The sequence below is a fragment of the Camarhynchus parvulus genome, chromosome 4, assembly GCF_901933205.1.
Source record: "Camarhynchus parvulus chromosome 4, STF_HiC, whole genome shotgun sequence".
Lineage (NCBI taxonomy): Eukaryota > Metazoa > Chordata > Aves > Passeriformes > Thraupidae > Camarhynchus > Camarhynchus parvulus.
The window spans coordinates 23174739-23191566 of record NC_044574.1 but is presented as its reverse complement, the minus strand read 5'-3'; the positions used below and the strand labels follow the sequence as shown (position 1 = coordinate 23191566).

The following is a 16828-nucleotide window of genomic DNA, read 5'->3' as shown; positions in this document are numbered from 1 at the left end:
TTAATTAAGAAGACAAGGGACTTGACCTCAAAGCTCAATCAGAGTGTATTGTTGAGTTTCACCAGCAGTGATTTGTTACCTGGGGACACATCTTGGTTTCTTCACTGCTAATCTTGCCATGTAGCAACATCTAACTGGGAGGTTGTGCTATTTCTGTGCAGTAGTAAAATCCACGTTATCGCTTGCTCCATTCAATTTGGAAAAAGTATATAAAATACCAGGATAGTGCAGAAACATACCTGGCAACAAGTTGCTAAAGCATCCCAGACGTGTTAAAAAATTCCAAAAACTGCCCGAAGATCCACTTGTATAACGACAAGTGCAATTTACATTAATTAATAGTAACTATTAACCCACTCTCTTGAGTGGGTTAATAGTTACTATTTATTTAGATGTTCTCTGCTAGTAAAAATTTTTATGGCTGCACCATTTTGGAGATAAAAAATAGTGATTGCATATGGTTTTGTCTCCAGTTACATTTGCTTAAAACTACTTCACCCAATCTGTAAGGGATATCTCTTGGTCAGTAATGGAGTTAACTTGGTTTTGGCCTTTTAGGGGTATCTTCAGAAGCTGGCCTGGCACATTTCATTTCTGGTGTTGTACTTAGTTGAAGGTTTGTGGGGTTTAATAACACTTCCAAACCCTAACAGCTTCAGTTTCATGCTGAACAACACTCATAACATGAATACACATCACAAGACTTACAAAGGTGCATATCAGTTCTCAAAAGTCGCTCTTTGCAAGTAAAGCTGTATTATAGGTTATTCCAAGGCACAGGAGGGTCATAATTGTTATATTTTTTTAACAGATGAAGTTATCTTCTAAGTACAGTAGGTGGATAAAAGTAATTTCACTAGAAACAAGTGCCATGGCTCTTCTTCCTGTGAATGTGATTACTTTGTTTTTGAATGAAATGCTGGTGTGTGTGGCTGGAGTGACTCAGTGCTTTTCCTCAGTTGTCTGAGCAGTATTGTCCACTGTAGAATGCAGTGATGGATGTCACTGAAAGTGGGCTTGTGCCCCCTTCTAAAATGAGAGACAGATGCATTTGATGCTTTTTGCCTTAAAATGTTTCCTTCTTTTCCTTTTGTGAAAAAAAATAATAGCTAAAAGCAAACTGAGGGTAGAGAAAAGGCAGCAGGCAAAGAATATTAACGGCTTCTTCTGAGAAATAAACAAGCAGAAGCTACACTGCTTTTCGTGGCTAGAGGGGCCGCAGACTGAGTAGTCAGCAGGAAAGCCATTGTTGCTTATCAGGCTATTGTAAAATCTTACTGAAGGCTTTTCTTTTGAATCTGAAGTGAAGAATCCAAATCTGGGCTTAGATTTTTCTTCAGTCAGTTTAAATGCATAGTAGCCTTTAATCTTGACTTTGTCAATGTAGTAGGCTGAGAAGGAAAAGAAACCAAAACAAAGTGTTAATAAAAAGTTACATTTCAAGTAAAACTTGCAGACTTTCTGGTAAGATTTCAGATTTCAAGTTGTTAGAAATTTTAAAAGTGTACTTGCATCATAAAATATTTACTGCTTCTAATACTCAGTTGTCTCAATTACAGGAACAGTACCTTACTGTTTTTAAAAAATCCTTATGATTTTGGACCTACCCCATGAAAACTGGATAAGTACAGGGTTGGAGCGGGGAGTTTGTTTTCGTGGGAAAAGCTAGATGCTGCTCTTAACTGGAGCCAGCTGCAATGCCTTGGGAACAGCTGCCCATAAGTGCCATGAGAGCAGCTTTCCAAGAATTCCTGCCCTGCTCCAAACTCAGCTGCTCATCCCTGCAGCATGCATGGCTCTGTGTTACACTGCTGTGCCCAAGTGCTGGGTGAGAATACTTAAAAATAGAAGTCCTGTGCAATCAGTGAGCATAGTTGGGAATGTGACCCAGACTAAAAACATGTAAACATTTAATAACTTAGTTCTTTTAGTAATGTATTGTTCATTTGTTTGCAGTATGAAATTAGCATGGAAAATAAATCAGCAAATGCTCGTTAGTCCTGTAGTAAGTGAGAAGGCTAAGCACTGGAGAGAGAACACTTTTTTTCTTGGTCTGTAAAAGTAATCTGAAGCCATGCTTAGCCATGAGTAAGATTTGTCTCATTTTTTATTGAGAGGAAAAACCAGGATACCTATACTGTGTTTGATGTCAGTTAACTCAGAAAAGCTTTTGAGCCCCCTCCACGTCTCCATTAGAGAGAGAAGATCTCTACTGCTCACCAGTAGGGAACAGTGAGGGCAGGGATGTATTGCACATCTCATTTTGCCTGTATTGGTCAGGTACCAAGGCCTTGCTGGTAGCCGGCGTCCTACTGCCCTTTTTTTTTTTCTTTAATGATTGGCTGGAGGAAGAGGGAGGGGAGGGGCGAGGGCCCTGCAGCATTTCTCATACAATAAGCTGCTGCTGAAGATCATTGCTTTGAATGTTTTTGTCCCCTACCTACATAACTCTTACAAGTTTTTCTCTAAAGTGAAGAAGTAGATTTCCATATGTGCCCAGGAGAAAACAAGTAGTGGAACAAGAACTAGAGTCGGACTCTCCCTTCAACAGCATCTGGTGCTGCTGGTGCCCTACTGCATTTCTTCTGTATGTCCCTCCAGGTTCCTGTGGATTTGCTTGCACTTTCCTGTCCAATGACTAGTTCAGCAAGCAAGGAGGCACTGCCTTTCTTTGGAGAGTAGAAACTTTAATTGTCTCTTGGGAGTTCTGGGCTGAAGTGCCACCTCCTAATAATTTCTGAGTAAATACTCTGTTGTATGTGCATGCCCAGAGAGCTTCTCTCATGGTTTAAACTGGAGGCAGCTGTAGCTGTGTTTTGTGCAAGGCACTTGATGCCATTCCTTTGTGTCATAGCTGCCCTGAGTGTGACTGCAGAGTTGTGCCCCTCGGGGGGCTCAGTGCTGCTGGCTCCTGCATCTGAGTCAGGACTGCTCGCTCTGTCCAGGGCGAGACTTAGCTGTGCCTGGCTCTGTGCCATGGAAATGGCTCTGGGGAACGTGAATCTGTCATGTACTCACCTTTTAAAACCTCTTGTAGGTATTTGCCCAAGTAATAATTTCGAAGCTCATCATTGTCCAAGGACGGGTCATCTATTCCATTTGCTGTGATGTAAATGTCGATGTCACCGTAAGTTTTTTTTATCCAGCTGAGAACTTTGCGCATTCCCCAGGGCACCACTGCCAAACGAGAAGGGGAGCTCAGGCAGGTGATATCCTGCAGAAACTGAATGTCACAATCAAATTCATACTGGCTTCTGTTCTGAGGTTCGTCAATCACAAATCTGGTGGTGAAATGATTCAGTGCATAAAAGTCAGCTGCACCTTTGACAAGCTGCTTTTCCTCACTTGTGAAAGATGGCAACGAAGTATATGAAAGGCCTTTTCTGTTTTTAAAGGTGATATATTCCCTCATAGTAGCTGGATAGTCCCCAGTCTTAAATATGGGATTGGCAAACCAGCCTATTTCAAAGTGAAGAAACCTGTTGGCAGCTTTTGAATGAGATTCAGAGAAGGGGTTGGCAGGCTCAGCCCAGTCGGAATGCAGGGACAGGGACACTTTGCCGTACTGAGAGGGCCGGAACCGCTTGTCGTACGTTCTCCAGGCCATGGCGTGTGCTAGTAACAAATTGTGTGCTGCCCGATAGGTGTCATTGCTGCTCCTCTTGTAGACATTGCTTAGCTGGTTTGGCTCGTTTATTGTAATCCACAGTTTAACCAAATCACCAAGCTCCCTAAAACACAAAGCTGCGTACTCTTGAAAAGCGTAGGCAGTGGATAGGTTCAACCATCCTCCTGTCTGCAGCAAAGGACCCGGCAGGCCCAGGTAGGTGTGAGTTGGATAATACAAGGTGACCATGGATTGAATGTTCAGTTTCAGGGCTTCACTAATCACACATCTGTAATACCTAAGAACTTGCCTGTTGACCACTGACAAATCTCCGTTGGGTAAAATTAGTGACCAGTCAAGTGCAAATCTGTAATGGGTGACTTTTGTTTTTTCCAGGAGATCCAGTTGCTTTTTAATACTGACAAAATCTGTGCACTGTGCTGGTCGGGTTTTTAGCTTTACCCCTTCAACTTTGTGCAGAAGCCCATCTCCTGTGACATTCCAGAGGTACAAGCTGGAATCACAGAACTGTGGTGAGGAAGCTGCTGATTCTGCCTGTGAAAATAAAAATACGTTACAATGGGTTTTAATTAAATGAACATAATATCTGCTTGTACTCTGCATTTCTGCCTGTGTTTAACTGTCGATTAGTGGTGGATGTCAGAAGGCCCTGCTTAAATGCTCTGGGGGGAAGATGATAACCAACTCACCTATATGGGCTTTGTGCTAGTGGTCATCTTATCATTCTGTTCCTTTCCCTATGAAGAACATCAAAATTGCACTTTTTCCTTTTTGATTACACATGGGCATTTGCCCTGCCAGCAGCCTACATGACATGTTTTCAGAGAGATAGCTCTCCCTGATCGAGTTCACTCTGGTCATGCACACAGCAGTTCTCAGGCAGCTGCCTGGAGAGCAGATGGTGAGAACAAGCACCAGGGGCAGGATTATTTTGGCACCAGGCAGGCATAGATTATTTTGGTACTGTTGCTGTGATCAACCTTGTGAAACTGAGGCATAGTAACCCAACACAAATCTTTTCTATCTCCTACTAGTTGAAAAAGTCCAGAATAACACATTTTTTTTTAATATTCCAATTTTTAAATGCTTTTTGTAGGTTTCAAAGTACAATATAGTGAAGTTTAAAATATTTAGATTGCCTTTTTTTTTTAAGGAAATGTACTTTTTTTGGTGCTGCATATTAACAAAATATATAGAAGCTTAACTTTTTCTTCCCCTATGGTTGTCAGTGAATAGGTTAAATTATGGGATTTAGTTGTTATTTTTTAAGGCTGATATTTGTCATGGGACTGTCTGTGTGCAATGACAAGTAGGATATCCCTACACTGGCCATTCATACAGTTAGCTTATTTACTAAGTTTGAAACAGAAGAAAAATAAACTATAAATAGGTCCTGTAGGAGCCAGTTTGGACAAAAGGTTGTATGATCTGTTTTCTAATGTGAGCTCAGATGGTAAAACCTCAAGGCTGGTTATCTTCACCTGTGCTATGTGCCTTTTAAAGAATGGCTTCTTACCCACTTGTCTGAGTGGCACTCAGAGCCAGGCCTAACCCAGGAATGTGTTTCTGCTGTAGACAATACCTGGAACCTGCAGGTCACTCTGCTGCCACCAACATAATCACCTTGTCCCTGCCCTTTGTCACTCTCTCCATCAGGCCTTCACAAGCATCCCTATGGCCACACTGCAAACTGGATTTGGAAACCCCTGGTTGAAAAATAACCCAGTAACAATTGGTTGGATCAACGTCTTGGTTTGAATTTCCTCATCTGATCTGCCACATGGAGATACAAGCAGAAGGAGGGCCACGCTTGGAAGGGCTCCTGCAGCAGGGTCTGCTGCTGCAGCAGTAGCCAGCATTGTGCCCAGCTCACCTGAAAACCTGCAAACACAGGAAATTGAACCAATGCAATTATGGCTTAACTTCTGTTGGCAGTGTGCATTGGAATTCTGGAATGCAAGGTGCTGTGTACAGTCATTTGTTCAGGGAGCTGCTGATCACTCTGTTTCCAGTGATCCACTTAATATTTTATGCTTACCTTGAGAACAGACTCGGTGATACCCCAGGAGAAGTCACAGGAGAACTGAGCTTGCAAGTTTGGGGTAGAATCCTTTGGGAAGAAGCCATTTTCTTGTATGATTTGTTTATAATAAAGTGCAGATGACTTGGGAATCCTTTCCTTTTTTTTGCTTTTGAAATCTACATAAAATAATCCACGCCTGATGTTGTAAGCATGCTGCCATTCAAAGCCATCAAGGAGGGACCAGGCTGTGTAACCAAACACATCTATGTTGTCGTATTTAATAGCTGCATAAGAGAAGGTAACATCCATGAGTCCTGTATTCATTACTCTAACATACATAAGGGATATTTGTAAGGGCTATCTATTTTGAAAATCTTGAGTGTCTTCTCAATGTTTGTAGGGTTATTGACCCACTGTAATTTATTCCAAAACTGACATATATATCTTAGTCTTTATTTACTAAAAAAAAAGGTGTCACTAAATAATCGTGTCCTTAAGAAATGAAATTACTGTAGAATGCTTTATTTCTGCTCTGACCAAACAAGAAATATTATACCACATCCAGGTTTGAAGTTGCATTTGACAATTTGCCAGTACAATAATACCATTAAATTAGAGAATCATGAGTCAAAATAAAGGGAGCAACAGTTGATCTGGTTTGTAACTTTGTTATGAAGCTAAAACTCTCCACCTTTATTTGAAAGATGTCTGCAAGCTCATGGGAATGTCTACTCAGCTTGTAAATCGAAAAATCTATTTTGTTGGCATGGGACTGCTGATGACTTTAGAGAAGTAGAGTAGAGCAACCCAGAGACTGATTCAGTTACAAAATGGTGCAGTGCATACTGATTTCTTCAGGCAATCTTAATGTCCCTCTTGCAAAGGAGTTTACATATGATCTTTTACATATAATATATGAGAAAGATGACAACACAACTGCTTTCTCAGATGTGGAACCTGATTCTTCAGGAAGGGTAGCAGGGTCTGCAAAGCAGCTGCTCAGCAGACACCAACTAACCACAATGCTTTTCACCCCTGCAGGCTTGTGCCAGCTGGCAGCCTGCAAGGAAAGTCCAAACTCCATGGTCAGTCATGTTCACTGCCTGTCACCACCTTTAAACTAGGAAATAACATGGGATAACTCCTCATGTTAACCTTATAAGGGCTGGAATGACCTAGGGAAAGCAGTGACCAAGTAGGGTTGCTGAGGATTTTCACACAGACAGGTGGACAAGCCATATTTTACCAGTAAGCCAAGGAATAAAGATGAAGTTTTGTGGTTTATTCTTTCCCAATATCGTTTAGCTCCATTTTCTCAGGACATATAATTTTGCATCCTTCTGTATTTCCACTGAACTTCCTTGCCCTAGTACACCAGGCTGAAACTTGAGCAGAAAGCAGTTTTGCACAGTGCATGCAGCAGAGTCTCAAGGTACCCAGCAGCATGGGCATAGTCCAGCTGGATGTTTCCCTAGTTGCCAGATTAAATCAGAAAGCCCAAGAGCTTGCAATGTGAGTGTATGGGAAGCTGATAGACGAGGCCAGAATACTGGAAAGGAGATGAGGAAATGTAACAAAGCAATACAATGGCATGTATTTTCAAAGAAGGCAACTTCTAAATTAGGAAAAGCATGGGAGAAAGTACAAAAATGTCTGAAAATACCCATTGCAAAATGCAGAGGCAGAGAATGATGTAGAGGCTAAGGAGATAAGCTAGAATGGCCTTGCAAGTAAAGATGAGTACTTGATGTCTGCACTGAGGAAGGTTGAACAAATGGGAGCAGACATCTAGGGACAGAGTAAGTGACAACTGAGAACATTTTTATTTGTGGAAGCATACTGAATAGACGGGGGTAAGTTTAATTGTCAGAACAAAAGATGCTGTGGTACTTGAGATGGTGCATGCTGAGATTTTGTGGCCGTTTAAAAGGGTAGGGGAAAAATTACTATTTTACGTATGCTTTATATAAAGAAAATTAAAAGTTAGGCAGGTGATAGGTAGAGATCTGGTGGATCAGAGTGAGAGTATGTCTGTAGCATTGTCTGCAGGGACAGTGAAAGGAGAAGGCAGAAACAGGTCAGGATCCTGACTGAGTGTTAGAGTGAGGATGAGAAAAGCACCCTGAAAAATAAGGGGAAGGTCTGGGGCAGAAACAAAGGGCTGGAGGTAGGAAAAGTCAGGAGTTACCTAAGGTCCCTATGTCACCAGAGGAGACATTCACAGAAGAAGATCCCAAGGCTTTTCTGTACCTACTAAGTGGAGTCAGAGTCCTGCAGGAGTGATAGTTTCAATATGGAAACCCTAACCCAATGCAGATGTTGGACTTTAGCTTTCTGGGACAGGCACTATGGTTTTTTTCTGTTTGTACAACACCCAGCACCAGTAGATCCTGATCCATTACTTGTACTCAGGCAGTAATAATTAATGATTAACTTTGTTGCCACTGTCTCATTAAAAAAAGATTAAATTATTACAGAGCTAAATATCAAATGATTAAAAGTGCTCTCTGAAAAATCCAACAAGTAATTTCTGTACAAACCTTGTAAAACCTTATTAATGAAGTTTTTCATCATGTAGATGGCTGTGGTGTCATCTGTTTTCACGTGGCTGTCAGTGAACCAGCCATTCTCTGCAATCAAGATTCGAGGACTGTTGTATTCCAGTTTAATCCAGTTCAGCACTTCCCTCAAATTGAGTGACAAATTTTGTCCCATTTTTGGTAGAGTGTTTGGAGGTTTAAAGTTACTAGGACCAAAGGAAAATGCAAAGAAGTCAGCTGTTCCCTTGATGTAGTCTTTTTCATCTTCGGTAAAGTGTGGCAAAAACAAGAATTCATTTTTCAGTCCTTCTGGATAATCCCCATCCCCATGGATGGGTTTAGCAAACCATCCAAGTACTCTCTCCATGGACTTCTGACATTTAGAAATGTCCAGCTCATCTTCCAATTTGTTAGGCTCAATCCAGTGGGATCCCAATACTATGGATATCATCCCCTTCTGGTAGGGTTCAAAGCGTTCTTTGTAGGTATGCCAAACTTTTGCATGAGCCTGATGAGAGAAAAATAGCATTTAATTGTAGCTCTAATAAGTCTCTGTGGGTTGGCAGCCAGAGAGGCAGGTAGCTCCATCTGAGTCACTGCAGGCTTCTATGGAAGCATCAGTTAAGGCACATGAATTACCCTGCACAGTTTAATGGGCAATCACTGTTACCCTGCAAGGTTCCTTGGAAGAGGGCAATGCTCAGTAACTTGTGTCCTATGACACCTTAGGGCTGTGGCTTTTTGCCTTTTAACACATGTCTAAATTTCAGGAGAGATCCCAGCAGGGATGAGAACAGCTGTTGTTACACAGACACTTTGGAACAGCTCTAACAATGGGATTTGAACTCTGTGATCTAGCCAGTCTTTCTCTGTCAAACGGTGATTCCTGATATGGTTTAAATTTTCAAACCATTTTTACAATTATTCCATCAAAGATGCATCTCATATGATATTTCATTTGTCAGTGGTGACTCTGTGCTACTAACTGCTCTGTGCTCTGGGGGTTACCTGGACTTTATCTGATCAAACCACATCCACTCCATCCCTCTTCTTGGGATTTAGTTGTTTTATTTTGGCCTAGTCATATGAGCAAGTGTTCAAGTTTTGATATTTGCACAATCCCTAAATGTAAAAACTTGGGCAAACGACCCATCTGTAAGGTTTGAACCCAAACGTCAACTTTCATAGCTCTGACTGAGAATTTGTTCAGGATTTTAGTAAATTTCTTCTTTGAAATGGCCACTGCACTGTATCACATCTTAATATTGTTTTTCTGATTATCATAATGTTTTAGAAAGTGTGTTGTTATTGCATGTCACAATTAGCTTCAAATGTCACATTATTAATTACCTAAATAAGGGCATACAGCAGACAAAGCTTACACAAAACCAGAAATACATGGGAGACTGAGGAGCCACCAGCATTGTCAAAGTCCTGGAAAGAAACAGGACAGGTAGGTCAGAGAGGAGTGGCCCTGGGCTGCAGGGTGAATCACATCAGGTGATCTGACACAGGGGAGGGGAGCTGGCTCTCCCAGCTGAAGAGTTGTCAAGTAACTCAGAGTTTACCTCATGCCTGGAGTGTGGCATTACACTCTTAAGCTGGAAAGAAAATAACAGTTTGCACCCAGAGAAAAACATTGTGAAACACTGAGTGCTGACTTAGATTGTCATCATTACTAAGCCAAACAGCATTGCTTACCTTTGACAATAATTTCAGTTAATTTATCTAGAAACACACAGCCTTGACAGTTTAAAAAAAACTCCAGAAGGCCTGATGTCAGGTAGGTATTTGTTTAAGCTGGGGGGTACCAAAGAATTAGAGTTTGTGAAATTTTGTGTATCAGTTGTTTATGGTTTCTAAGGTCATGCTCGTAACATTTGTTCAAAGTCTGTCTTTGAAAATACTGATAAAGTGACACTAACCTTTGAAATGCAGCTTCTGTAGCTGAAGAGGGAAGCCAGCAAAAATGGACTCTTGAGGCAAATTGCAAGATAAAGTATTATAAAATTGATTTCTTAGTAGCCTCATCAGAACATTTAAGTGGCCAGTGCCATCTCCTCAGCTGCCTTCAAAGTCCTCCCCTGAAATTCCCTCCAGCCTGAGATGGCTGCTGGGGCCATGCTTATTCTGTGCTCTGCCCCTAGGGTTTTCTCACCAGGTTTGCAGAGTTTTTCTCCAGACAAAGCCCACAAACACCACTGTTGAACGAGAGGCATATGGCTGCGCTGGCTTGACAAGAACCCCCACCCTGCACTCAGCTGTATGATGCACAGTGCCAAGTACCATGACAGTAGCACCAGGTAAATCATAGCAATCACACTTTTCTAGGTGAAGTGGAGAAGGAGGCTTTGCCAAAAAAACAACTAATTAGAATATGATATTGACATGTAAAAGCCAAGAATCTCTCATCGTATTCATACACATCTTCAGGAGGGGATTAGAAGAAAATAAAGTTACTATTAAAAAGAATGTGTACAGTAGAGGATACAGCCTCAGGTAAAACTCTAGAGGAGTGGACCTCAATTATAAATAAGTAGGTTTAATATGAGTCAAGATAGAATCCTCATATACAAATTTGTACGTATCACTGATGACTGAATTCTGAGGATTAACTCGTACTGTAAAAAACTTCTCACTGTCTACAGTAAGGGTTTTACAGACACAGTAGACACATAGTTGCCTATAAATCTGATTGGAGTTGTTAACTATCTATAAAGAAGCTTAACATTCACAGATAGAAATGCAAACTATTGTTGATGCAATCAGCTGATTTATAGGATTTGTTTTTTAAGGCCAGATATGAAACAAACATCAATTTAAAAGCTGTACCATACATCAAATTGGGTATTTTCAGTAAGCCTTGACTAATCTTTTTTCAGTTAGATTTTAATCCCTAATCTTTCACTTTCCTTGTTAGAGCAAGGACAAATGTCAAGGCTAAATACACAGTTAAAGTAGGATCAATATTGGGTATTTATTCTAGATACGTATGACTCATTAATTTCAGCATATTTTCCTGGTATAAATGTAGAAAATATTCCCTAGTCTTGCAAGTCACAGAGAGTGCTATGTCAGTTAGTACTAACCCTGTAAAAAGGCTAGAAAAGTCAACCTAATAAATTGAAGACAGCAGTGTTTGTTCTTCTCTCTTTTTGAAACATTCTCATACTCCTTGAAATTCTGATCCTGTAATTTAACATATGCACATGCAAAGAGCTTTCAGTAGAGCAATGCTTTCCAATCCTTAAGATACTTTAGCCAAGCAATTATTCTTTGAACAGCAATGAGTATAACAAAACAATGTCAGGGGTATATGGAGTTATATTAGTGTGCTGGAAATCAAGAACATCTAGGAAAATTAGAATTGAAAAAATTATAATAAAATTATTCGGGCCTTTTGTTTACTTGTTTGGTGTTTAAATCATGAAGAACTAGAATATAGTCTGATGATGATGTTACAGTTCAGAAGAAGGGCAGGGGTATGTGGCTTATTTGGACAGTGTATTTCTGTTAAAGGTTTTTTTGGTCTGTGGTAAAGATGCCCCTTAGTCAGTAGAGCTAAAGCAGAATTTAACCCTTTCTTTTGCAAACTGACTCTCAATCCTTGTGAAGGATTGCCTACACCTCAAGGTGCAGGTGACTACACTTCTTTAGAGGGTGTTATGAAGGACTGAGGCTTTGCTATCATAATTTGTTGTATGTTAACTGTCCTGCATTTGGATTGTGTTTTCCCTAATGATTACCAAGAAATCTAAGAAAGCTAACCTGAAAATAACAAATCATCAAAAAACTATGAATCAATGCTGAATTTTACATCATCACTGATGGCTACGACTATTTGAAAAATCTTCCAGCAAAGACATGTACAAGTACAGATGATTCTGGTGTCCACCCTAGAGCCATATCTCTCAAGAGAGATTTATCTAAGAGAATCCCTTAGCAATTTACAATTAATAAGCATCAAAGTTCAGATCCCCTATTAATTTGTGCAGAGGTAATATTGAGTCCTTTGAAATGGTCAGTGGCAATGATTACCCTCTGTGTATGAACAGAATACATAGTAACATGCAAATTCGTTTTTTTAAATTGAAATTTTTTAAAACTCACATTTGAAATTCTTCTTCTGAATTATTTTCCCAATGTGGATCTCCTAAGCACCCAGCTTATCAGCCTGTGATTCTGCATTCACTATCTCTCTTTACAGATCTTTAATAGCAAGGCCCATGAAAAGGCAGGGCTGTCTCTTAAGCAGATGTGTCTGGGGCATTCCCTTAACAGGATGCAAGGCTTGGAGGGAGCACAGGCAGGAGGTGATTGAGCATCAGCAATGCCTTGTGCCAGCCAACACGCAGAGCTCTGGGGCTGGATGAAGACAGACCAACCTTACTTTTGTAGGAAAGCCCTAGTATGATCATTATCTGCCTAGTTACCTACATGAATTCATTCATGGAAGCAGATAATTTTTTAATCAGTTCTGAAATGCATCTCATTACTGAGATGATCCTTGAGGTCATCTTCCAACCTGGTATTCTATGAACTTTTTAATATATCAGCCAATTATTTGGGTTTTAAGACACTGTATTGCTTTTGAAAGCAATAAAATTGATGAGTTTAAAACTAAGAGGAATTTCTCCAACCCTTTTCAAGGGACACAAAAATCTCCAGCAACTTGCAAATTGTTCTTACAATAAAGTAATCCAAAGTCCAAAAAAGCAGAGGTTTGTGGTTTGTTATATTGTTTTTGTGATTCTATTAAACTTGGCTTCAGGTTATGATTGATATATCACAAAAAAGCACTCCTTTATATAAACAGTGATTAATTCTGATAACACCATGACTGCAACAATATGCAAGGAAATTAAACTAAAAGTAGGATTCATGTGAGAGCTTCATTTGATTTCTCCAAAGATACTACAAAAAGGTTTGAGAATGATTTTCAACAAATTGCTGTGCAACAGTGTGGTGGCCAGATTACCTTCATTTCAGCATTACAGACCTGTTTTTCCTGCTCTGTATATTTAATGGATGGACCTGGTTTGTGCACAGGGTGGCATTGAGGACCAGGTCTGTCAACAGCCTGTCCAAAAATGAAGCCTTGACATGGACAAGAATGTGGTTCTTCCTAAAGCTGATGGCATAAATGGCAATCTTTTCAAGAGCTTTAACAGGCTTTGCCTCACACTGCCAAAACCTGACATTTGGTTGATCTTTTATTTTTGGGATAATGTTTTTGGTTTGCAGTGGGAAAGTAGAAGGTAACCATAATACAATGTCTGAGAAACAGACCAGTATATACCAGTATAACAGACCAGGAAATAAAAACCCATGTGAAATCTCTTTAAAGAGAGAATCTTATAATTTTCCTTGATTCTCAAAGGAGAGATATTTCACACCACATGAATCCTGTTTGTGCCTCAATACATTCTATTAATACTGTATTGTCAACAATGAAAAGTGAACCAGACATTTAAACTCGCACAAAAATCTTTGAGAAAGATTCTGGCCAGCTGGCTTGGAACATCCAGTACCAGATGTGACTTCTGTGGAATGGCTGGCTGGCATTACAGTTTATTAAGGGGAATAAATAATTATATGTAGATACAAGAAGAGTTGACTCATATCGACTGGTACCTCAAGAGTTTCCATTCCATCCCTAACCTTAACCAGAAAACTCCAGTTCCTCAAATACTTTACTACAAATTTGAGAGTTTTCATTGATCTCAAATCTAGAATCTTCAGAAATTTTACAGTAGTATAGGAGAGAACTGTTAATACTTTAGGTAATGCTCATGGGGTTGTAAGAAGGGTACCACAGGAGAATAATTTCTGCCCACGGATACTAAAACAGTAGCTAAAGGATTGTGTGCTGCTGAAAGTCTCCTTAACTCTTCCATCCAAGTGATTTATTTTATACTCTAGAACAAGAAGCAACTATCAAATCAAGTCTGAGAGACAAATAATATTGACCAAGATAATTAGGTCAGTAATTTGTGTATCACACCCAGCTGTGCCTGCCTTCCTGGAAAATCCAACTGATTCTTTGGCAGAGGAATAACATTCCCTGTGTGTGTGTGCTGCTTACATGGATTTTACAGAAACTGCAGAGATTGCCTAGTTGGTACTCCACATTTGATTTTGACACAGAATGGAAGGCAAGAAATATTGCAAACTTACATGCATTATATAAAATATCACTTGAAAATAGAAAGAATGATTTGGCATCAGTTTTCTTTGAGATGCTTCACAAATCTTTATAGTTAAATCATTCTGCTAAGTCTGAAATCAGTTAGTGACTCAGGATGCTTGACAGCTTTTCTGTGTGTAAAACTTCTATTGACTGCAGTGTGACTTTTTTGAAAAATTATGTTCTGAAGGTTCAAGGCCAGAGGTAAATACAACAATTTGTCAGTTGCAGAATATTTTAACTACTCTCGCAAATAATTTTTTCCCCACATGCACATTTCTTTCTGTAGGATTAACCCATTCAGATTTATCTGTCAATTACATGTGTGATGTATGGCAAGTTGTAGAAAAATCCTCTTTGTGACAGTTAAGAATAGTCTCAGCAGGGGGAATTATATTGGCTGCAGAGATGAGATAGAGACCTGCTCTGTAAAGTACTTTGAGCACAGCAGATGCAAAAAACACTGTATATCATGGAAATAATTTGAAACTCTCAAGTACCGAAGAGAACATTGTTTTCTTCTGAACCCAAGACGTGCCAGCCTTACTAGTTTAGAAGCAAAGTTTGCAATATGATCTTACTAAGCTAGAACAAATCACAGTTACATATACATACTCTATGGCCAGTAAAGTTGATTCAATATGCAGATACAAACGAATTTCCTTTTAAACTAATAGAATTCATTTCAGTGTGGCCAAATGTGTTTAATTAAATGTAAAGAACAAAGAATGCTCTTTAAGAGTTAGAATTTGTATGTAAAAGCTAATTTAAATAAAATAATAATAAACAAGCACTTTAAAACAATCACTGAGTCAGCTGTTGTGACAAGAAATAAAATCAAAGTGAGGTACCAGAACAACTGCCTTAGCTGAAGGCTATTTCTTAGTGCTTTCACAGTAGGTGATTTTTTAAAAAAACACCAATCACAGGACCAATTCCTCTTATTATTTCCCAGAGCAGCGCAAGATCAATTTGTAAAATCTTATTATACTGTACCTTGATCAAATTGTGTCCTACTGAGTAGACAGTTCTTATTTTCCCTCTCTCTCCTGGAGCATGAATACCTGTGCCATACCCATGCCAAGCAACTAAATATGGATTGTGGATTGTAATCCAGTATTTAACACGATCCCCAAAGGTCTGGAAGCAAAACGTGGCATAGTCATTGAAGATATCAATCACCGATTCATTTTTCCATCCCCCGAATTTTTCTTGCAGCATCAAGGGCAGGTCCCAGTGGTACAGTGTAACCACAGGGGCAATGTTTCTGTAGAGCAAAGAGTCAATAAGGGTGTTATAATACTGAAGTCCTTTTTCATTGGGAGCTGCCACCACTCCAGTGGGGAAGAGCCTTGACCATGAAATTGAAAACTGGTAAAAAGTAACTCCCAAAAACTGCAGAGCAGACAAATCTTTGTCCAACAGGGTATAGCTGTCACTGGAGGTGCCTGCGCTGTCCCTGAGCTCCGAGCGGGTGAAATGGTCCCAGATGGAGAAGCCCTTTCCGTCCTTCCTCCAGCTGCCTTCCACCTGGAAAGCTCCTGTCCCTACCCCCCAGAGAAAATCTTTGGGGAAAGTGTCATATAAAAACATCTGTGTTTCGCTCACAGGGCTGAAGTGGGAGTCCTTTTTCCACACAGATCTTCCCTCTCCAGCAAGCCCAGTAACAATCCTTACGAAAGCGAACGTCCAAAAAGCAACAATCTTCTCCAGTCGCTGGCCACACATTGTGCCAGTTTATAGTGCCAGTGTTAAAAATCAGATTTCTTGTACTGATGCTGAAAAAATTCCATTCTTTTGCTGGAGTCCACGCTGTGCAGACCGTTTTCATTTGTCACAAGCTGCTGGAGTGTCTTATCAAAGCTTCACTAAAAGCTGGTGATTGTAAAAGCCCTGTCAATGATTAGCCTGAACTGTGAGACGTAGAACAGATCTGAGAATGGTAATTTATAGGGAGGTGGCCTCTGCATGACCACTAAGACACCTACCTGGCTTCTTACTGCAGCCTGCCTCAACAACAGAAATGCCAGGAACTAATTTATCATCATTTAAAGGTCAGTCATTCAGGTAGGATAATACAGGTGACAGAAGGTCTAAGAAGCTGTCACATCCTTTATTTCTTGTGGAGCTGTATTTCAAGGAAACATTAATACAATTCACACTATATAAGCACCAATTTAAAGGAGATCTATCCTGTCTGTGTAATTGGATGACTGGAAAGGCAATGCATGATTCCTCAGTCCTACCCTGCTCAAAAAACCCACCTCTACTGAAAAACTCTTCCTGGACTTGTGGGAAATTTTGTTGTGAACAAGAGATATACATACATCCAACTAACTATATAAAAACACAAAGCAAGTCAATATTTCAAACACCAAATGCAACCATTTTTCTATACTATATAAAAGTCTCCTGTACAGCACTACACACAGCAGCAGTACAAAATCAAC

At 40.0% G+C, this 16828-nt stretch overlaps 1 protein-coding gene across 1 annotated transcript; it reads right to left on the bottom strand.

The window, feature by feature from the left end:
- Positions 1 to 1029: 1029 nt before the first annotated feature.
- KLB (klotho beta) lies at positions 1030 to 16106 on the bottom strand. The gene is made up of 5 exons (XM_030947789.1): positions 15375 to 16106; positions 8192 to 8699; positions 5667 to 5935; positions 3019 to 4162; positions 1030 to 1391 (listed from the first exon to the last, which is right to left on the bottom strand). The coding sequence occupies exons 1-5, from the start codon at positions 16104 to 16106 to the stop codon at positions 1030 to 1032; spliced, it is 3015 nt and encodes a 1004-aa protein (XP_030803649.1).
- Positions 16107 to 16828: the final 722 nt, after the last annotated feature.

What these genes read in the sequence shown, in the direction of transcription:
- KLB (XM_030947789.1), bottom strand. Translation starts at nt 16,106, where the DNA reads ATGTGTGGCCAGCGACTGGAGAAGATTGTTGCTTTTTGGACGTTCGCT. An exon ending in TAGGACACAATTTGATCAAG is followed by an intron (nt 8,700 to 15,374) that starts GTACAGTATAAT and finishes TTCTCTCATCAG; the next exon opens with GCTCATGCAAAAGTTTGGCA. An exon ending in CCTACAAGAGGTTTTAAAAG is followed by an intron (nt 1,392 to 3,018) that starts GTGAGTACATGA and finishes TTTCCTTCTCAG; the next exon opens with CCTACTACATTGACAAAGTC.